At 42.7% G+C, this 23,240-nt stretch overlaps 1 protein-coding gene across 2 annotated transcripts in view; it reads left to right on the top strand.

Annotated features, from left to right (window-relative positions):
• ALKBH8 (alkB homolog 8, tRNA methyltransferase) overlaps positions 1–10,694 on the top strand; it is a 64,310-nt gene extending 53,616 nt beyond the window's left edge. For both annotated transcript variants that reach the window (XM_075849980.1, XM_075849979.1), the window contains exons 11-12: positions 7,640–7,789; positions 9,950–10,694. In XM_075849980.1, coding sequence (XP_075706095.1) covers positions 7,640–7,789; positions 9,950–10,411 — 612 coding nt within the window. In that variant the 3' untranslated portion in view covers positions 10,412–10,694. The remainder of the gene's footprint in view (positions 1–7,639; positions 7,790–9,949) is intronic.
• The last annotated feature ends 12,546 nt before the right edge of the window (positions 10,695–23,240 follow it).

Raw genomic sequence — 23,240 nt, 5'->3', positions numbered from 1 at the left:
AAGGGAAAAAGTCAAAAGAGGTGCAAAGTCTGCTATAAGAGGGCGATAAGGGATGACACAATATATCAATGTGACACGTGTCCCGAATAACCAGAGCTCTGTATGAAAGAGTGTTTTAAAATTTATCATACATCCCTTGGTTTATAATTTACCCCAATTTTACTTACCCTGATGCACTCCGCACAGCTTATCCCCCCTCGTCTTTCCCCTCTGAGCCCTGCTGTGTGCCCAGGCAGCTGATAACAGCCACATGTAGGGTATTGCCATACCCGGGAGAACCCACATTACAGTTTATGGGGTGTAGGTCTCCGGTCAAAATGCTCACTACACCTCTAGATGAATGCCTTAAGGGTGTAGTTTTTAAAACGGGGTCACTTCTTGCGGGTTTCAACTGTACTGGTACCTCAGGGGCTTCTGCATACATGACTTCGCACTAGAAAATCCCCAGTAGGCCAAATGGTGGTCCTTTCCTTCTGAGCCCTCCCATGGGCCCAAACGGCAGTTTATCACAACAAATGGGGTATTGCGGCACTCAGAACAAATTGCGCAACAGAATGGGGTATTTTGTTTCTTGTGAAAATAAGAAATTTTCAGCCAAAACTACATATTATTTGAAAAAAATAATTTTGTTTTCATTCCCAGCCCAATTCAAATTAGTTCTGTGAAAAAACTATGGGGTCAAAATAGTCACAACACCCATAAATGAATTCCTTGCTGGGTGTAGTTTCCAAAATGGGGTCATTTGTGATTGGTTTCTATTGATTTGATACCTCTGGGGCTCTGCAAATGCGACATGGCACCCGAAAACCAATCCAGCAAAATCTGGACTCCAAAGAACACACAGCGCTCCTTTCCTTCTGAGCCCTCCCATGGGCCCAAACGGCAGTTTATCACCACAAATGGGGTATTGCCGCACTCAGGACAAATTGGGCAACAAAATGGAGTATTTTATTTCTTGTGAAAATAAGAATTTTTGAGCTAAAATGACATATTATTGGAAAAAAATATATATTTTTTTAATTCCCAGCCCAATTGAAATAGGTGCTGTGAAAAAACTGTGTGCTCAAAATGCTAACAACAACCATAAATGAATTCCTTGAGGGGTGTAGTTTCCAAAATGGGGTCACTTTTGGTGGGTTTCCATTGCTTTGATACCCCTGAGGCTCTGCAAATGCGACATGGCACCCGAAAACCAATCCAACAAAATCTGGACTCCAACAAACATATAGCGCTCCTTTCCTTCTGAGCCCTCCCATGGGCCCAAACGGCAGTTTATCACCACAAATGGGGTATTGCCACACTAAGGACAAATTGGGCAACCAAATGGGGTATTTTGTTCCCTGTGAAAATAAGAAATTTTGATCACAAATGACATTTTATTGGAAAAAATGACATTTTTTTCATTTCACAGCCCAATTCAAATAGGTGCTGTTAAAAAACTGTGCGGTCAAAATGGTAACAACAAACATAAATGAATTCCTTGAGGGGTGTAGTTTCCAAAATGGGGTCACTATTGGGGGATTCCTACTGTTTTGGCACCTCAACACCTCTTCAAACCTGGCATGCTGCCTAAAATATATTCTAATAAAAAAGAGGACTCAAAATGCACTAGGTGCTTCTTTGCTTCTGGGGCTTGTGTTTTAGTCCACGAACGCAGTAGGGCCACATGTGGGACATTTCTAAAAACTGCAGAATCTGGACAATACATATTTAGTAGTGTTTCTCTGGTCAAACCTTCTGTGTTACAGAAAAAAAAAATAATAAAATTTAAATTCCGCAAGAAAAATGAAATTTGCAAAGTTCACCTCCACTTTGCTTTAATTCCTGTGAAATGCCTGAAGGGTTAAAAAACTTTCTAAATGCTGTTTTGAATACTTTGAGGGGTCTAGTTTTTAAAATGGGGTGTTTTATCAGGGTTTCTAATACATAGGCCCCACAAAGCCACTTCAGAACTCAAGAGGTACCTTAAATAAAAGGCATTTGACATTTTCTTAAAAATATGAGAAATTGCTGTTTATGTTCTAAGCCTTGTAACGTCCAAGAAAAATAAAAGAATGTTCAAAAAACGATGCCAATCTAAAGTAGACATATGGTAAATGTGAACTAGTGACTATTGTGGGTGGTATAACCGTCTGTTTTACAAGCAGATGCATTTAAATTCTGAAAAATGCAATTTTTTCAAAATTTTCTCTAAATTTTGCAATTTTTCACCAATAAACACTGAATATATCGACCAAATTTTACCACGAACATGAAGCCCAATGTGTCACGAGAAAACAATCTCAGAATCGCTTGGATAGGTTTAAGCATTCCCACGTTATTACCACATAAAGTGAAATATGTCAGATTTGAAAAATGGGCTCTGAGCCTTAAGGCCAAAACTAGGCTGCGTCCTTAAGGGGTTAAGCGATGGCATATCCTAGCGATATGCCGATAATTACTATGCAACTGGAAAGGCGTCTCCAAGCCTTAACCTCTAAAATCATAATTGGTTATAAGCAGCTTGTCAATGGAATTTGGTAGCAAGGTAGATACATCACCCAGCTCTCTATCTCTTATAATAATCCTCAGAATTGTCCTCCAGGCTCTGGATGATTTATTTTCACTTGTTTTGTTGGGTCTACAATTCTTTATTATCACTTGCTGCCAATTCAATCCTTTATAAATAAATAAGATTGGGAAGCGGGCACAGAAATGAGCGCCACCAACCCATAATTAACATCTACCGTAAACTGTAATTGAGGCCCATAACTCAACCCTCTTCCCGCTCTGTCATTTTCCCTTTTTTTATGTGGACAAAGACAAGGACAGAAAGCAAGTCTGAGACGAAATATATTTCATGCAATTTACATGCAAATTACAGAGTAATATTCTTTGTTCCTTTCAATTAGTTTACAATTCATTAACATTTTGTGGTGTGTTAAGATCACTCTCAAGGTCATATTTCTTTCCCTTCTTGTTACACATAATAAGTACATTTTCCACATGACCGTTTGGGTAAATGCTCAGCCTTGCCTACATTCATTTTGTGGCATTTCTCTTGTAAATAATCTTGACGGATATTCATTTCCGTATTGCTCGTTTTAACAGCAGGTTGTTACGTTTCAAGGTGCTACTGAGGTCATTGATTTTACTTTATGTAGCTTTATTAAACCAAGTACAGTGAAATTCCTGTAGTCCGGCATCCAATATTCCAGGGAGATTGATCTGGCACAAACTACAATATAAGGCCCCATGCACACGACCGTAGATTTCATCCGTAATTACGGACCCATTCATTTCTTTGGCCGACGGACACCTTCCCGTATATTTACAAGAAGGTGTCCGTGCCATATAAAGGCTCCGCAAAAGATAGGACATGTCCGATTTGTTTTTTTATGGACTGTGCTCCCTTACTTTATATGGGAGCACGGCCCGCAAATGTGGGTGGCTGTCCGCGGCCGGCTGTGCCCATAATCACGGACTGTGATTACGGGCACGATCGTGTGCATGGGGCCTAACAAATAAAATCTAGAATTTCACAAGACCAGAAGCAGAAGGCTGAGCAGAGAGAACCCGGGACATAGCTAGGAGGGGAATGACTGGGCATGTGCCCTTGGTGCTAGGTGTCAGAGGGGCGCCAACAAGCCACTCTGCCTATTTAAATACAGGGCTTGGGCAGCAAGCTGAATCTTGAAGGAAAACCCAGCTATGTCCAATTAGGACCCTTCTCGGAATAAAAAAACTAAGTTATTTCAGGGACCGATTGTAATGACGGGGTAGTGAGACAGACAGGTGAGCCCTAATCTACCCGCCACTCAGTCCCTGCCTACTTGCACGGCCCGTCCTAGGCGACGGCGTACAACTGGGCGACGGTCCCTACGCTCAATATGTGCACAACAGACAAGGGCACACAGAAGCTAAGGGAAATGGGGCAGTTGCCCACGGCAACACCGTGAGCAACAGGCGTAGTGAACGAGCCGAGTCAAACCAGGAGTGTACCAGGTACTAAATGCAGAGCAGGAGAGTAGTCAGTAAAGCCAGGGTCAAAATGAAGCAAGGTCAATAATAATAGCTGGAACAGCAGAGCCAGGAAACAAGAAAGAATCACAGGCAAAGAGAAGAAGCAAATGTAGGTATACATAGACCGAGGGCGGGAGCTAGAACCGTCTGGCCAGGCTGTGATAGGTTCTCCCACTCCTCAGCCTTCCAGTCTGAGTGGTAGAAGATCGAGTCACTCTATCAGACCTAGGAGCAGGTGCAGACTGATCCTTTACACCGATAATCCAGAATATCTGGAAAAGACCATATAAGAATTAATGCCTCCTTAAAAGAGCAAGTAAAGCTCCTATTTATATCTGGGCCATGGAACCAGGAGTACAAGAAGAACAAGTCAAAGTATCTAAAAATAGGCAAGACTCCTAATAAGCCGATGTACCAGATTGTGCAAAACAGGGCACATGAACATCATAGGGGGGATTCTGCTTCTGTTAGCCAGAGCGAAGAGGCGCTAACAAAGAGTTGTCCTTGTTCTGGTGGACAGGGAAAGGCTATGTATTACATGGTCAGCCATTCATTTCAATGTCCGGCGTATAGCACTGCATTTCCCCTGCAGCACCCCTTTAAGCTTAAAGGGACAGTGTCATGATTTTTTTTTATTTTTTTATTTATGTGTTTTTATTTAATAAAATATATTGACTTTATTTAATTTTTCACACACACACACTTTTTTTTCATGAACACTTTCTTACTGTACTGGGGGCTGCCATGTTTTATTTCATCTGTGTATGTGTCTCTTAACGACACATACAAAGATGGAATACGGCAGCTACAGTGCATAGGACACATTGAACGGGAGCCGTTCATTGCATCTGCCATCTGGTTCTGTACTGCGCAAGCGCAGTTCAGAGTGAGGGTATGTTCACACGGCAGCCTCCGTTACGGCTGAAATTACAGAGTTGTTTTCAGGAGAAAACAGCTCCGTAATTTCAGCCGTAAAGACATGTGCAGGCGCTTTTCGCTGCGTCCATTACGGACGTAATTGGAGCTGTTTTTCCATGGAGTCAATGGAAAACGGCTCCAATTACGTCTCAAGAAGTGACATGCACTTCTTTGAAGTGGGAGTCTTTTTTACGCGCCGTCTTTTGACAGCGGCGCGTAAAAAAAATGACTGTCGGCACAGAACATCGTAAAGCCCATTCAAATGAATGGGCAGATGTTTGCCGACGCTTTGGAGCCGTATTTTCGGACGTAATTCGAGGTTAAAACGCCCGAATTACGTCCGTAAATAGGGTGTGTGAAGCTGGTTTGTAGGGGGAAAGCGGGCGCCATTATGAAGACCGGCTGCACTACAGGTAAGGTGTGTTTATCTCTGTCTGACCCTCTCTCTCTCTCTCTCTCTCACAGCCCCCCCCTCTCGCAACTCCACCCCGCGACCCCCCCCGCACACCTGCTGTAACTGTGTGTGTGTCTGTGTGTAGCCGCGCTGTGTGTGCGGGCGCAGCAGCGCTGTGTGTGCGGGCGCAGCAGAGCTGTGTGTGCGGGCGCAGCAGAGCTGTGTGTGCGGGCGCAGCAGAGCTGTGTGTGCGCTCGCAGGAGAGCTGTGTGTGTGTAGTGTGCGCAGCAGAGCTGTGTCCTATTTTTGTGCAGCGGAGTATGCATGGGTGCCGCTGATCCTTCATAGCCGCTTATCAGCTGTTTTGAAGAATCAGCGCTGAGCACCCCGCCACACACACAAATCCCCACAGACATGCAACTGCGCCACACACGACCCCACCCCACTTTTCTTTTTTACGCAACACGTTTTTTAAAAACGCTTGCGTAAAAAACTAAGAGCTCATTTTCCCATTGATGTAAAAGGGAAGCTTAATCGAGTGTTTGACGCTTTTTTCGCGTGTTTTTTGACGCATTTTGTGTGCGCTTTTTGACGCATAATTAGGACTCCCATTGACTATGGGAACATTTGGCACGTTTTACGTGCAAAGGAATTAACTCGACACTCCTTTATTTACACAACGCGTTTTTTAAAAATGCCTCTGTAAAAAAGCGCGTTGTACGTACTAACAGCGCGCTTTACCAATTATCTAAATGAAAAGCGTAATCAAGCGTTTTTTTATGCGTTTTTTGGCATGTAAAATGCGCAAAAAAACGTCAAATACATGCCGTGTAAACCTTTCAACTGAAAAGTCTTTCGCTTCACTTTCATCATTCTTAGGGTATGTGCACACACAAAATCCAAAATGTCTGAAAATACAGAGCTGATTTTCAGACGTTTTTAGCAACTCCACGTCAGAACAGAACACCTTATTTCCCATTGAAATCAATGGGCAGATGTTTGGAGCGTATTGCTTCCGATTTTTCCTGCCCGAAAATAAGCCGTGTGAACATACCCTTATGGTATGTGCACACATAGTGTTTTCAGCCATTTTTCGGGCCGTAAACATCCCGAAAAACGGCTGTAAAATCAGAAGCAGAACGCCTACAAGCATCTGCCCATTGATTTCAATGGGAAAAACGGCGTTCCGTTCCGACGTGGCGTTTTTTTACACCTCATTTTCAAAAAACGGCACGTAAAAAGACGCCCACGAAAAAGAAGTGCATGTCACTTCTTGGGACGTTTTTGGAGCCGTTTTTCATTGACTATAAAAGAACAGCTCCAAAAACGACCGTAAAAAACGCTGCGAAAAACGTGAGTTTGATTAAAAAATGGCTGAATATCAGGAGCTGTTTTCCCTAGACATTTTTAGTACGCATGTGAACATACCATTAGCCTTTTGGTGTGTCCTATAGCTTCTGCTAGCTGCCATTTGTTCAATCACTCCCAAAATGGCAGCCGGTCAATGTTCAGCAATTTTTTTTTCTTGGCTTGTAGCCAAAAATAGGGAGGGGGGTGAGATGGGGGGTGAGATTCCCTCCCACATTTACGGCAGCTGTGAATCAGGTTGCTTTGCCTTATTCACCTTGCTGTAATTCTGGGAAGTGCTCCCTCTGGTGGCCAACATAGGAAAACATGTCAAATTATTATTTAATTTTTAATACTTTCCACCATGTGAAAGAAAAAAAAAAAATACAGCAAACAACTTAAAAAATATAATAGAAATAAGTAACTTACATTAAAAGTTTTCATTTGCGACTCATTCCCTTTAATGAAGAAAACTAAGATCTCACCTTATTGTGATTACTCTTCCTTTATTTAATTACATGATAGACATCCTTTTCTCACTGGTTAGTAGTTTACAGCTTATGATAATTTTATCCATTCTAATTTTATTCATATTGAAAGTCAGCACCCCATGCAATGACTTGTGGGTGAGCTTGTGCTGCCATTCAGCAGCCAATCAGAATAAGCAGAGCTGTAGATTAAAACAGAGAGGAGATACAGAACAGCAGCTGGAGCCTCTGGTGGGACAGCGGGTATGTGTCAGACCATCTGAGTAGCTAAGCTGCAGCCATTGATCATATTTATGCCCTAATGGAGGTTAAAAGCAGCCAAGACTGGAGAGGGTTCTAGAAATGAAATTTGTATGTGCTAGGTAAAAATAAGCAATTCTTTACATTCTAACTCTCTTATCTTTCTTTAAAATAGTTGTCGCTATCGTTGCTGACATAACTGTGATTGATGTTTTGTGTGTATTATAACCATATCATTTTATTTTCCCAGATCGGCTGTGACCGCAGTAAGAACCTTGTGGACATTTGTGGGGAGAGGAAATTTGAGGCGTGTGTTTGTGATGCGTTATCTGTTCCTTTTAGAAATGGCTCGTTTGATGCATGCATCTCCATAGCGGTGATCCACCACTTTGCCACAGAGGTATGGATGATGATTGTGCTTGCTAGAAGTCTTCAAGAGTTTACTACATTTAACACTTAAAGGGTTTGTCCGGGCGTGGGGCGTTTTTTCATATTGATGACCTATCCACAGGTTAGGTCATCAGTATGCGATTGGTGGGGGTCCGACACCCGGACCACGTACCAATCATTTATTGTGTGGCATTTCTCTTTTACATAATCTTGACGGGTGCTATTGAGGTTATTGATTTTACTTTATGTAGCTTTATTAAACCAAGTACAGTGAAATTCCTTTAACCCGGCATCCAATATTCCAGGGAGACTGATCTGGCACAAAACTACAATATCTCCGTGCCGGAAGCAGATGGCTCCAGTCACAGTATAGCTATTATTCACGTGAATAGAGTTGAAGTTCTGCAGCACGGCTTCTATGCAGTGTACGGAGCCAACTGATTCCAGCGCCAAACACTGCATACAGTGCATAACTTCCGGTGCCCAGAGGCAGCTGGAGCAGCTGATTGGTGCGGGGTCTGGGTTTCAGATAGGATAGGCCATCAATAGCTGATAGGTCAGGGTCCGTCTCTCGGGACCCCCGCCGATCAGCTGTTTTGAAGGGGCCGCAGCGCTCGTACGAGCACGGCTTCCCCTTCATTTCTTCTTTTTCACTGTGAATCTTCGACACGCATTTAGTGACGATTCACAGGTATTGCAGCTTTCTCCCATTGAACAGCTGATCGGCGTGGGTCCCGACAGTCGAACCCCGACACATCAGCTATTGATGGCCTATCCTCAGGATAGGCCATCAATTTTTAGTGGCTGGAAAACCCCATTAACTTATTTTGGATTACGAATTACCGAATACGGTGGTACCAAATGTATATAGTTTTATATGTTTTGGTAAAAAAATGAAAACATTTTTGCGTCACTCCATTCCGAGAGCATAACTTTATTATTTTTCCGTCAATGTAGCTTTATGAGAATAAGTTGTAGTTTTTAGTGGTATCATTGTGGGGTACAAATCATTTATTCAATAAGTTTAAAAAAATGTTATTATTGTTTTGCGCCATGCTGTATAAATATTATGTTAACGTTATTTTATGGGTCGTTATTAGGGCGGTTGCTCTATATGTATTTTCTTTATTGTTTTCTATATTTTTTTTTTAATAATAAGAGGTTTATTTTTTGGCGGGTGACTTTTTTTCTAACTAAACTTTATTTCACTTTTTTTTGTCCCACTAGGGTATTTGAAGTATATAATGCTTAGCACCACTCACAGGCAGACTTTTAGGACATGCTTTTGTCATGGCCTCATAGGTAGATATCTATGGCAGACCTGGTCTCCATGGAAAACCATCGAAACCCTGCGATCATGTTGCAGGAGGATGATGAACAGACAGAGGAAGCCCCCCTCTCTCTGTCAAGCTCCTTAGATGCCGCGGGCGCTATTGACTGTGGCAACTAAGGGGTTAACGCCTGGGATCAGAGGTTTCTCTGATCTCAGCCATTGCAGCAGAAGCCCGGCTGTCAATCATAGCTGGGCTCCTGCTGTTGATTGCATTGGGCACAGCCATGTTGGGTCCCATGAACGTGTTCATGGTAATCGTAAACATTACAAGTGTTAGATATTTTGGGTGGAGTTCTCCTTTAATTGTTTGAGCTTGATAATAAAGATTTAAAGCCTATGTGTTAGGTTTTCTTTTGCATATATCAGTAGTACATGTGAATACATAAATGATTGTAATATATATAATAGGAAAAAGTGACATTTTCCTCCCTGTTCAGCTGCCTGTAGTTCCTCTTTCACTGTCTAGTTCTCTCTCTCTCTCTCTCTCTCTCTCTCTCTCTCTCTCTCTCTCTCTATGTTCTGAAACCATTCAGTCACTCAAAAGCAGGTTTTGAGTAACATAGTAACTGGAGACACACAGGTGGGGAGAGGGAGGGTCAGATACTGCAGTTTCCTTTCCCCTGCCTAAAAGTAAGACTCATGCTGTGAGAGGGGAGAGGGAGCAGCATCAGAACTCATAGCACAGCTCTCCAACTCTACACATTAACATTTACAGAAATTATATAGAGGGGAGAAAAAGTTACATACCGTTTTTGGCTGCACTATATCGAATACACATCTACAGCTGTTTACAGAGTAAATGGGATTTGTAAACTTTTTTTTTATTTTTATTTGAAGGAGAGAAGACTAGCAGCAATACAAGAATTAATTTGCCTCCTTAAAAGAGGAGGGACAGCTCTTATTTATGTTTGGGCTATGGAACAGGAGTACAAGAAGAACAAGTCAAAATACCTCAAGGAAGGCAAGACTTGCAATGAGCAGATCCTCCAGAATGCCAAGTCTGATCAGACTCATGAGGCGTCAGTTGCCAGTCTACCCATACACACTAACAGAACCGCATTTGATTCTCAGGACCTGCTAGTTCCTTGGCATCTAAAAGCAAACAATCAAGCTAGAAATAATGAAGCCACTAATGCCAAGGAGGAAAACCAGCTGGTGCCAGGCTCAGTGTATCACCGCTATTATCACGTGTTCCGAGAAGGGGAGCTGGAAGCGTTATGTAGCAGAGTCACAGGTGTTACCATCCGGCACAGTTACCACGATCAGGGAAACTGGTGCGTAATTATAGAGAAATTATGATGCTGGAGGAAGAAGAAATAAGGTCCTATGAATTGGGCATCAAGCTCCGTAGTGTCACGGGATTATTGGACTGATAACATTTTATTTATATTTCATTGTGTTTGTGATTTAATAAAGAAATATTTGACTATGAAAAAAAATACATATATTTTGTGCCAAGTGCAGTCCCTCAGCGCACACTAGATGGCATAATCTCACTAGGAATAATGTCTGCATCGGAATAAGGAGATTTATGTGGTGTGCGGAGATTTTCAGTCTATACTATTTCTACATATTAAATAACTTATAACTGCACATTGCTGGTTTTTGTCAAAAACATTACAGGGTAATAATGTTCAGTACCCCATTTCATTTATTTAACCCTTAAAGAGGCTCTGTCACCAGATTCTCAAACCCCTATCTCCTATTGCATATGATCGGCGCTGCAATGTAGATAACAGTAAAGTTTTGTTTTTTTTAAAAACGTTCATTTTTGGCCAAGTTATGAGCTATTTTATATATATGCAAATGAGCTTTGAAATGGACAACTGGGCGTGTTTTTTTTCGTATGTCCGACTGGGCGTGTATTGTGTTTGTAACATCTGGGCGTGTTTACTTGTTTTACTAACTGGGCATTGTGAATAGAAGTGTATGATGCTGACGAATCAGTGACCAATCAGCATCATGCACTCCTCTCCATTCATTTACACAGCACATAGTGTTCTTGCTAGAACGACGTGCAGCCACATACACAAGTGTCCTGATAATGAATATACATGACCTCCAGCCTGGACTTCATGTGTATTCAGAATCCTGACACTTCTGAATCTTTTCTGTGAGATTTCCTGTACAAAAAATATGAAAGAAAAAAAACCTTTCCCATTTTTCCTCTACAGTGATTTAAACAAAACCTATTTTGTATCGTCTTATCCGTAAAAGTCTAAACTGTTTCAATATAAACCCACACAGTGATTTCTATAAAAGAAAAAGAAAAAACAGAAGTTATGTTTTTTGGTCACCTTAGCTCGGACCCTCATCGATCACTAGAACAGGGGTCCCGAGCCGCTGTTCCTCTTGTATACATGATCGCACTGAGGAACATTTTGAATGGAACGGCGATTGCGCAAGTGCTTTGGCGCTCCATTCAATGTCTATGGGTCTGATAGAGACAACTGAGTGCATTTATTTAGTGATAAAAATTACTTTTGCAATTTAATTTTAATTTTAAAAAAAATGCACGGTTTCTCTTCTGGATCCATTTAGACTAGATCAGAACTGAGCTTACAAAACCGTTCAGAAGCGCAAAGGAGCCGTTGTCAGCCGAGACATCAGTGCAGCTCACTGACGATTCGGCTCAGAACAACTGTCTACAGCTTCTATGTACTATGATACATAAAAGCTGCAGAAGTAAAACCGCATTATTTTTTAAAAAAAATAATTATTTACAAAAGTGATTTTTCACAATAAATGCATTTCCATGACAAAAAAAAATTCACCCCAAAGTTATCTATAGCCTTTAAAATCTGCTACCGTCTTTGCTGTTGATCATTTTAAATTTCCACAATATATATCTCAATTTTGTCCCGGAAACGAGTGCTTTCTGGAGCATCGGATGTTCATATAATACTTTCTTTTTAGGAAATATTGAAGGTAAGGGAATAAATGGCTATTACCTAGATCTGCCTTTCTGCTGGAAGTTTTCCTACTCTGGTTCTCAGATGTTTACCCTCCCTGGAGACATCACACTAACTGCAGCCAACATCTTATTAAATTCTAGGATTTTTTGTACAAGATCTCATTTTGTGTATTTTATTTCCTTGATGACTTCCAGATGCTACCACGAGATAACTGCCAACCTGGCAAGATCAGTCCGTGCGGCCACACGGGACTCCACAGGGTGTAAATGTAGCAAAAAGAGTCTAACTACAAACGATTGCTTGTTTTATAAACGCGTGTTATCCAAAAAGACAAAGAAATCCGTTAGTATGTTATAGTTTGTTTCCCGTGTGATCTAGAATAACGGGATGACAATAGAAAATCACCACCAAAGATAAGTCAGATTAGTGAGAGCTTGTAACAACAGACGTTCTGCCCTAGAAAAATTGTCTGTCTATCTATCTATCTATCTATCTATCTTGTATCTATCTTGTATCTATCTCGTATGTATTTATCTATCTATCTATCTATCTATCTATCTATCTATCTATCTTGTATCTATCTTGTATCTATCTCGTATGTATTTATCTATCTATCTATCTATCTATCTATCTATCTATCTATCTTGTATCTATCTTGTATCTATCTCGTATGTATTTATCTATCTATCTATTTATCTATCTATCTATCTCGTATGTATTTATCTATCTATCTATTATCTATCTGTCTATCTATCTATCTATTTATCTATCTATCTCGTATTTATTTATCAAACTATCTGGTATTTTTATATATATATATATATATATATATATATATATATACAGTATATATATACAGTGTGTCTGTCGGCTTACTATTGTGTGAATCTGTTCAGAATGAAGTATTCTATTCATAGTATAGTGGTGTATTCATGTTATTGTCTACTCTGTGATGCCTAAATTTACTTTGCCTTTTACACTTCTAAATTCTGTGCAATCTTTTGTAATTCTTTGCCAAATCCCGCTGACACAACTTGTCATTCTTCTTGAATGGTGTTTTATAGAGAACAAATAGGAGGCAGAAAATAAGTGTGAATGACCTTTACAGAGATTGATTGCAGACCAAAGCCCGGAAGCCTGCTGTTCCATAGGTTCAGAGACCTGCTGGTGGAGTTACTTCTACAGCTGTGTAGTAAAGCAATGAGGCTTCTACAGATACATTAAGAGGGTTATACATGACTTAAAGTAGAACCGTGGAGGAGATGCAACTTTATTCAGTACCAGTTATTTCTAAAGGGCTGCTACACAGACTCCACACCGATGTCCTGGTTGGAGTCAAACCCATGCTGCATGTCTATAGTGCTATCCACCATTATGTCCCTCCAAGATATAAATTCCTATTCTAACATAACCTGGAATCAAAGAAGATAGTAATAAAACACTGATGCCTTCTATCCATATCACAACCATCCATGTTTTCTTTTGGAAATTCTGGATTTATTGTGGATGGCAGTGGCACCACCATGATTGGGTGGGATTGACTTGATATGGGTGATGTCTGGTTTAGGACTCCCTATTATGGAGTCCTAAGTAAATAAAGTGTGTGTGTGTTTGTGGGGGGAGGGGTTGCCCGTTCAGTATTCTCACATATTAGCCAGAGCAAGGAGTTGCTACAAAGAGTGTCTCTTGCCCTAAGGGACCCTGCTTGTCTGTGCATTACATGGAAAGCCCATTGATGTCAATAAGAACTGTGTAATGTTAAACACTTGTTGCTAAGTACCCAACAGATTATAGTTATTGACTCGGGAACCCATCATCGGGGCACCATGGGATCATCTGGGGACCCTTCGAACAAAAATGGAGTATCCAAAGGTAAACTCTCATCAAGCATGGTTATAGATGGGGGAATTTTCCCCTGGGTGCATGAGGAGGCGCCAACAATCTACTCTGCCATGATCAGGTTATTTAGATACAGGTCTAGGGCAGCATTCTAATTCTTTGCCCCAAGTCAGGGGTTCTGAACCAGCTTTAGTAAGGGTCCGCAAACACACTAACAGTAAATATGTCTTCTTGTTAACATTTCGCAAATTTTGTAGAACTATTTACATCACAAATTATTATTCTTTAGTGGGAAAGCCAGACCTACATTAATTCAGTCAAGACCCCAAAATTAATCAGACCCCAGACCAGCGCCTAAATTGAATTCAGACCCCTAAAATTAATTCAGACTCCAGACCAGACCCCAAAAATTAATTCAGACCCCAGACCAGTGCACACAACGTGCTAACGCTGGCCTGGCGGTAATTTTGCACCTGACGGCAGACCAACTCTCGTAGATGCTTTAGAGGGCACACTCCCCTCCTCCAATGCATCTATGATGGCATACCTGTGCTTCCCTGGTCTGGATTCGGACTGAGGTCCGACAGTTGAGGACCACTGACCTAGGTGTAGGAAAGTCTTATCCCTCTGCATATACCTTATTAGGGTTTATGGATGCTGTAGGGGGAGGCATACTCAAAACCCCCCTAGAAGACATTCTGGCAGGCTCAGCCGGGCTGTGTATTAAATGGTCGTCTGTTTATTTGAATGGGTGTCATATAATACTAAATTTGATTTCAGTGGTTGTCATATAATGTATTCTCATTTGAGGTTCCTCCACTAGTAATAGCGGATTACGAAGGCTCTAAATAAATTTGGCTCAGGATGCCTGCAATCTATCCGGGGTACATAAAGGGTACATTTACTGTATTGAGAATAGGTAACAATGACATATACCATCCCAACAAATGGCCTACACCACAACGATTTGACATTCGTTTTGTGCTACAACAATAATGCCATACTGCAGAGCTTGTGGCTTCAAAGAGCATCTTCCAGCTTCATTTTTCACTGTAATCATCAAAAGCCGCCTGTAAAACCTGAATTATTTATTTGTGGCAAAACATATTGGGCTGTGTTATAAAACCAGCCTGTGATCAGTGGAAATTGCTCACTTAATGGAAACAGTTATGTGCAGGAGTCAATGACAGGTCACCCCAATAGCCTGCAATGAATATTGGATAGCTCGTGGAAAGAAAAGTCGTTTCTGGCCATAAATTTTTCGGAAATAACAAGTGTGTTTATTTTATGTGTTCTTTTACAATATATTATTTTGTTTCAGGGCATGTGATAGCAATTTGAAGCCTTTCTGCTGGGTTTTAGATTGTTTAGCTAAATTTGTTTTTAGAAGGAATGTGGATAAATGATCGACTTTCTGTTGAGCGCGGTCATAGACCAAACAGAAAAAAAAGAAAAGAAAATTGCTGATAAAATATGCTGCCTGAGAAGCAACATATAAGCGTTAAAATTTGTACAGCCAAACATAAGATCTGGACATCAGTTTCCACAGTAACACCTGCCATAAGCAACCCTTTGTATTTGCCCTGTTGCACGCTTGGGACTTGCCTCTACTAGCCGGAGTAGAGTGCTGATGCAAAGAGTGCTTGATACTGGGTGCTTCCTGTGACGATAACAGTAAATTGTGGGCGGTCCCGGTAGCATTTACAAAGACACCCCTTCCCCAACGTCAGGTGAATTGTCAGATGACCATTTCTATCTATCGATCGATCGATCTCTTGATCTAGCTATAAATTTGTTTATCAAGCTGTCTTTCTTTCTAATTTTCCATCTTACACTATAAAGTAATATTTTAAGACAAATAGGTGAAGAGAATGCTCCTGTCATAAAGATATGAGGTAGGGTGGACAGTTGGATCAGCATTGATGAATACACATATGCAGAGGGGTACCAGGGAAATGGGGAATTTGTATTATAAATAAGTAGACTAATGTTGGGGAGATTGGACCAATAAAATTAATGATTGTGCATTTGACAGCTATGATGCTGAACTTTAAGGAACGATGAGGAAGAGGGCTACATTCTAGAAACCCTTCCTCACAGCCCCTATTGGCACATTTGGCAAAGCTGAAAGCATGTTTATAGTGGAATCAGGAAAGATATCTGTTTCTATCCTATATACGTCTTTGCAGTGTGGTAGAAGGAGACTTTGAAGTCTTGGGGTGGAGTGGGGGGCCAGTACTCCTCCTTTTCTGGAAACTATCTGAGGGTTTGGGACTCTTAGTCTGATTAGCCGAATGTATTGCAGCTGCTATAAAGTACACACATCCTGCTGCACTCTCTAAATGTAATATGCAGGAAGCAGGCGATAAAGATGGCTGAGACGGTTATGGCAGTCAACTCTTTCTTTACTTCAACATATGCAGCAAACAAACCGGAACAGTGGAACAAAAATAGCATGCAGTTGACAAACTTTAAATGGGCGCTAAAACAGTCTTTACATTATTTGTGGCAATGACTGCACCAGGTGATAGCACAGCTTATGCTAATAGTTCAACTGTTCGGCATATGCTTGGGACGGATCTAGTAATGGCCAAAGGCCCCACACACACGACCGCAGATTTTATCCGGAATTACGGACCCATTAGTTTCCATGGCCGACAGACACCTTCCCGTATATTTATGGGAAGGTGTCAGGGCCATAGAAAATTTCCGTAAAAATAGGACATGTCCTTTTCCTTTATTTTACAGACCGTGCTCCCATACTTTATAACGGGAGCATGATCAAAAATGTGGGTGACTGTCCGCGGCCGTCTGTGCTCGTAATCACGGACTGTGATTACAGGCACGGTCGTGTGCATGGGGCCTAAGTCTGTATTTCACTCTTCAATAATTGCTCCATACACCAGGTTACCTTTCTCATTGGCCTCTTCGCTGCAAACAAGCTCAGGGCTCTGCCTTTATTTTTCCCTCGGTACTCACGCTGATCTCTTTTGGTTTTGGCCACGGTTCTCTCCCTGCAAAGAAGCCTGATAGAGAATCTGAACACAATTTGCACACGCTTTTTCCCCCAGGAACTCTGCCCTACCTCTTCCTATCCTGGCAAAATCTGCTTCCCTGACCATCCTGAACAATGTTCTGGTGCCCTAAGCTGTATGATGCCGGTATATAGGCATAAAACTCTTATCTGCTCTTTGACAGTACATCGCTAGTACATAACAGGGACCGACCAGGGATAGGGAGGAGGATGGGGTCACCCTTTTGGGGCTGGTGCTCTTATTAGGCAGGGCTACACTAGGGTGTATTACGGTTTGGTTGGTAGGTTTATTACTTACTATTTTAGCTGGATATTATTAAAAGTTAAGTCTTGGGGACGTGGCTTAGCTATGGCGCCGTGAACACGCATCTTGGAGGAGATCCGCTACACCGAGAACGAACTAACGATTTTTCACTGCATTAAAACCCTGGCAGAACCCTGGCAGAACCCGGAAAACGTAGGGGATCCTACACTGCAACCTCCCGTACACCTTCCAGGACCTCCGCTCGGAGTCAGAGCATAGATCGGTTCCTTGCGGCCTCGTGCTCCTCTGCACTGCAGCATCGTCTGACATGGAGGATATGGCGCCACCGCGCTCACGTCCTACTCTTTCCGACGATGGCTACCCTCGGACACCTCTGCCTTCACTGCCACAAGTCGACATGAGCTGTCCCTCGGTTTGAAAACCGCTTACCGAGGTGAGTCACGGCGCCTCCTCCTCCTCCACGACGTGAGGATGCGCCCGCCATCTTGGAGCTACCTCCCATGATAGGGGAACAAACAACCCAGTCTGGCTACGTGGATTAATTCAGGCCCTACCAACTAGACAGGATCTGGACTCCCTAGTCTCCAGAATTGAGCTATCACACCAGCAAGCTCTAACTGAAATATGTTCCGATATTGAACAAATAAACAATAGATCCCATGCCATAGAACAGAATGTGTCCAACATGGACGTCAGAGTTGCTGCCCTTGAACAGGAATTGACCTCGAATAGATCGCATAGATCGCACCTACAATCCCTGGATGATCAGGAAAACAGTGGTCGGAGAAACTTGGCCTGCAAGATGACCTCCCTGCAAGGGTTTCCGCCATATTTAATACTATAACTAATAGGCCTGCAGATGCCACCTTTTTATGGACAGAGTCCGCAGAGTATCTCACCTGGGCCCTACTGACCCTTACAACCCCAAGGACGTATTATGTCGACCCCACTACTACACCGTCAAAAATATGATTGTACGAGGAGCCCGGACGCACGGTCCCATAACAATAGAGGGAGGTTTGGTTAAGGTATACACTGGCGTCTCTTCCAAAACGTTATACATGAGGCGCCTTCTACATCAACTCCCAGAAAAAATTAAGACAACAGGGGCCACCTACAGATGGGGTCACATGTTCCATGTCATAATCAAAAAAAGACTCTACTACTTTCTTACTACGTCATCACTCTGACCTCGAAGACCTGTTTTGCTTCCTGCAGATCGCTCCTTTCCCGGTTCCTGACTGGTTGTCACTTGGAGGCTCTGATCTTCAGCCGTGTGGACGATCCCGTCATGCAAGACAATTATCCAATACCTGTCCCATCCTACTGGATCAACGTCCTACTTTTCTGGACCTCTCTCTAGTGCTCCCTCCTGAAGCATAATTCCTGTTCTATCTCAAGGGGACCCTCTTTTACACACCTTGACCTGTTACTTTTGAACGTTGCCTATTCATTCGAAACACTCTCCTTTGATGTTGCACCCTACCTACACGTATGAACACTTTGATTCACGGAGGACATTTTGACAACAATGCCTCATGAGATTGGATATCAGGATTTGATTCCGCATGTCTACTGCTTACTCTTCGACCTATACACACCACCGGCAAGCTGATAACTATATAGAACTCGAACTACCCAAGACACACATGATCCTCAGATGTCCCTTCTCTGCCGGCTTCCGAATTTTATCGCCAAAGGTTTTGCTGTATTTTTTTTTTTACGGACTTATTCTAGCATTGTGTCTTGATTCCTTCCAGGTGTCCTGCTGCGGTCCCAGTCGGTGCACTGTGGATCCCCTCCCTGTTCTTCAAGTTCTGCGGCTATAGACTCCTCATTTGGCCTATCCCGGGTGCCTGCCGGGAGCGCACCTTGGACACCTGTTTGCCCTACGCCGGTAAAGTTTCTATTTTTACTTAGTGTCCATTGTTCCCGCTCCCTTCCCACCCCTGCCACCCCCTCCCTTGTCTGGACAGGTTTTTACATGTAAAATGTGAAGCTCATCCTCCTGTTAGCATATATGTGATTACTGATGCCTTAATCTAAGGATTAAAAATATTCTTCTTCCTTTTTTCTTTAAGTAGTTAACGATAAAAGTTTTATAGTTTCATTCATGGTGCCATTGCCATGGTTTGCAAGCATTTGTACCTCCGTCACTGCCCTTCATAGGTCCTTGTTTTTGGATGTTTATGACCATTCCTTTGTGCTCGGTTTGTGGGGCTCCTCCCCATGGCTTTCCTCATCCCCACAGTTCACATTCTTTTTCTCCTCAGGACCTTTCTTCTTCACTGAGGAGTCGGCCTCTGGACCTCTGCATTGCTCCCCCCTTCTCTCATTCTGCCTTTCCTTTAAGGCTGGGTTCACACAACCTATTTTCAGACGTAAACGAGGCGTATTATGCCTCGTTTTACGTCTGAAAATAGGGCTACAATACGTCGGCAAACATCTGCCCATTCATTTGAATGGGTTTGCCGACGTACTGTCAAACGACGACGCGTAAAAATACAGCCTCGTCAAAAGAAGTGCAGGACACTTCTTTCAGACGTAATTTGAGCCGTTCTTCATTGAACTCAATGAAGCACTGCTCAAAATTTACGGCTGTCAGAGAAGCCTCGCAAAATGCGAGGAGGAGCATTTACGTCTGAAACGAGGCAACTGTTTTCTCCTGAAAACAGTCTGTCTTTTCAGACGTAAATGCCTGCTATCGTGTGCACATACCCTAACTCTTTTCTCTCTTCTTCTTTTCCCAACCCTCTTCCACCCCCCTCTTCTCCCCTCCACCCCTCTCTGTTCCTTTTTGTGCTCCACATAGGTACAGGAATGCCACAGCAGGTTGTGACGGATCTGGTAGTGGGGTCACTTATCGTCAAGGGACTTCATAGTCCTGAAAAGCGCTCAATCCTTTTGAACCTCCTGAAAGGTAAACATATCCACACTGCTTTCTCTCAGGAAACCCATTTATGTGAACAAAAATCTTTCAAGCTTTCTAATTTGTGGTTCCCACACGCCTACCATAGTCACAACCCTGACCCGAAATCCAGAGGGACTAGTATCCTTGTATCACGTTCCCTTCCGTGGGAATTCCTTGACTCTCGCAGTGATGGGGATGGAAGAATGCTGTTGCTCAAGGGCTCTATCGCCTCCCAAACTTACACCTTTGCCTCGTTATACCTACCTAATATTGGCCAAGGTACGGCTTTTGTTAACTTTCTTGACGCCCATGAGGAGTTTGGGGAAGGTGCCATAGTCCTCGGCGGAGACTTCAACGTCAGATTAGATCCTGCCCTAGATGTCTCGACTGGAACTTCTGCTCTCTCACTATCTCAACTTCGATGTATTAGGAAAACCTTTCACGAAAACCGCTTAGTAGATACTTGGCACTTACTACACCGTTCCGACAGGGATTTTTTGTTCTACTCTTGATCACATGACACATACTCTAGACTCAACCTCTTCTTTCTTAAACACCAAGACCTCCACCTCCTAAAACTAACTGACATTGACACGATTACTTTTTCCGATGTGCTTATCAAGATTGTCCTCTCACTCCGCTTCCCGATCCCGTATCAACCAAATTGAATTCCTCCCTCCTCAATGACACGGTAGTGTCTGCCGACATTCAACGCTCCATAGATGAATACTTCTCATTAAACACCACAGGTGACACCAACCCCTGCATTATGTGGCACACAAATCCATTATACGTGGAGTTCTGATCAAACATGGGGCATGCCTAAAGAAGGAACGTTCCATTGCCATCACCACCCTATTATCAGAGATTGAAACTTTCGAAATTTCACACAAACTTTCCCTTGACCCTGAAAATAAAGTCTCCTTGCTCTGAAAACGAGAAGACCTTAGGGCCCTGCTGATGTCAAAAGCCAAAGCCGCCCTCTCAAAATGCAAATGGCATTTCTACGAGTACGGTAATAAATGTAGCAAATCCCTTGCCAGGTCTCTGCATATCCAGAAATCTTATATCTACGTCCCGTTTATATCTACTGCCTCCTGCCCACAAGCTCACTTTTCTTTAGAAATAGCAGCAGCCTTTCGCGATTATTTTGCCACCTTATATAACACAGACTCTAACAATCCCTCTCTACTGACTTTCGCTTGTGGATCAGATCTTATATAGCAGGCTATGGCCTCCCCGCTCTTTCAGAAGACAGTGTAACTAGACTAGAAACCCCAATCTCAGAACAAGAACTGACCTTTGCCATAACATTTTCCCGAACGGTTAAAACCCCCGGCCCTGGCGGCTTTACGCTCCCATACTATAAAAAAAAAATCAATACACTGCTCGCACACCATCTTACCTTGTGGAATTCCCTGTCCTCCTCCTCTCCCATACCCCCTGATTCTCTCAGAGCGCACACAGCAGTGATTCCTAAACCCGGCAAAGACCCCTCCCAATGTGCCAGCTACAGACCTATATCCCTCCTTAACGTGGACACAAAACTCTTTGCTAAAATCCTTTCCGAGCGCCTTGCTGCCTTATTGGGGGATGTCGTTCACTCGGACCAGGCCGGGTTCATGTCAGGATGGGAGGCACGTGACAATATCACAAAGACTATAAATCTCATTCATAGAGCTAAAACATCTAGCACTCCACTTATTTTACTGTCCACTGATTTTGAAAAGGCTTTTGATAGGGTTAACTGGATTTACATGGAGGAGACCCTGCTCCAACTTGGCCTCAAGACACACATGATGCAATGTGTGATGTCCCTGTATTCCCACCCCTCTGCTAGGGTCCGGGTGAACGACATCCTCTCTGAGGAATTGCCAATACATAACGGAACCAGACAGAGCTGCCCTCTATCCCCTTTAATCTTTATCCTGACTATCGAGCCCTTCCTTTGACATGTCAGAACAAACCCTAATTTTACGGGCCTTAAAACAGATACGAGGGAAGACAAAGTTGCGGCATATGCGGATGACCTTTTATTTTTCCTGTCCAACCCTTCCATATCCCTCCCAAATCTAATGCATGAATTCCCAACTTTTTAATTTTAAAATTAATTTCTCTAAGTCAGAAGCCATGAACGTCTCCCTGCCTTCCCATTTAATACCCACCTTAGAACACGCACTCAGCTTTAAATGGGACACATCAGCCCTTAAATACCTTGGGGTTAAGATCCCAGCTGACCTGAAAGACCTCTTCAAACTGAACTTCCCTCCTCTCATGGCAGACATTCAGACAGGTTGTATTAGATGGCCGAAAGGCACATTCACGTGGATGGGTCGCTGCACCATTTTTAAAATGAATGTACTGCCAAGAATCTTGTATTTATTCTAGGCCCTTCCAATTGCCATGCCAACTTTGTTTTTTAAACTGGTTAACTCTCTTCAAATTTCATTCATCTGGGCAGGCAAACCGCCTAGACTTAAATGCACACTATTGTGCAGACCCAGAGAAACCGGGGGCTTAGCCCTTCCAGATATTATATCCTACTACATTCTATCACACCTTTCACGGGTAGTCGATTGGTGTAGGCATTCATCTACCAAACCTTGGATAGTTCTGGAACAAAGTTTCACCAATATTCCCCTATCTGCCGCCCCCTGGCTAGAGCCGGACCAAATTAAATCTTTGCGCCAACATTCCACCATTGGCCCAACTTCTCATGCTGCTCGTCCTTTCTAATAAGAACATCTCTACTCCCGTCCCAGTCCCCCATGTACCCTATCTTGGGTAATCCCCTCTTCTTGCCAGGCTTGGAAGACCCAATCTTCCGATCATGGTCAATCGCTGGTAAATTTAGGGCTTCCCATTTCACCTCTACATCAGACTGCCTCTCTCTTTCCTATCCCATTTATCAGACCCTAAACCTCTAGGGCTGTGGAGAACCCTTCATCTTCTTCTACCTATCAAAGCGATAAGACACCACTAGAAGAACTATGCTCCGGATCTGGTCTGGTTCGCCACACCCTGTCTACAATATACACTATTCTTCAAACCCACCCAATACACCCCCTCCTAATTATCTAACACAATGGGAATCAGATCTGAATATATATTTTTCTCCCTCGCAGTAAACACGCATCCTCACCTTGGCTCACAAGACATCTATT

The sequence above is a fragment of the Rhinoderma darwinii genome, chromosome 2, assembly GCF_050947455.1.
Source record: "Rhinoderma darwinii isolate aRhiDar2 chromosome 2, aRhiDar2.hap1, whole genome shotgun sequence".
In the NCBI taxonomy this organism is placed as follows: Eukaryota; Metazoa; Chordata; class Amphibia; order Anura; family Rhinodermatidae; genus Rhinoderma; species Rhinoderma darwinii.
This window is presented reverse-complemented; position numbering and strand designations above follow the sequence as displayed.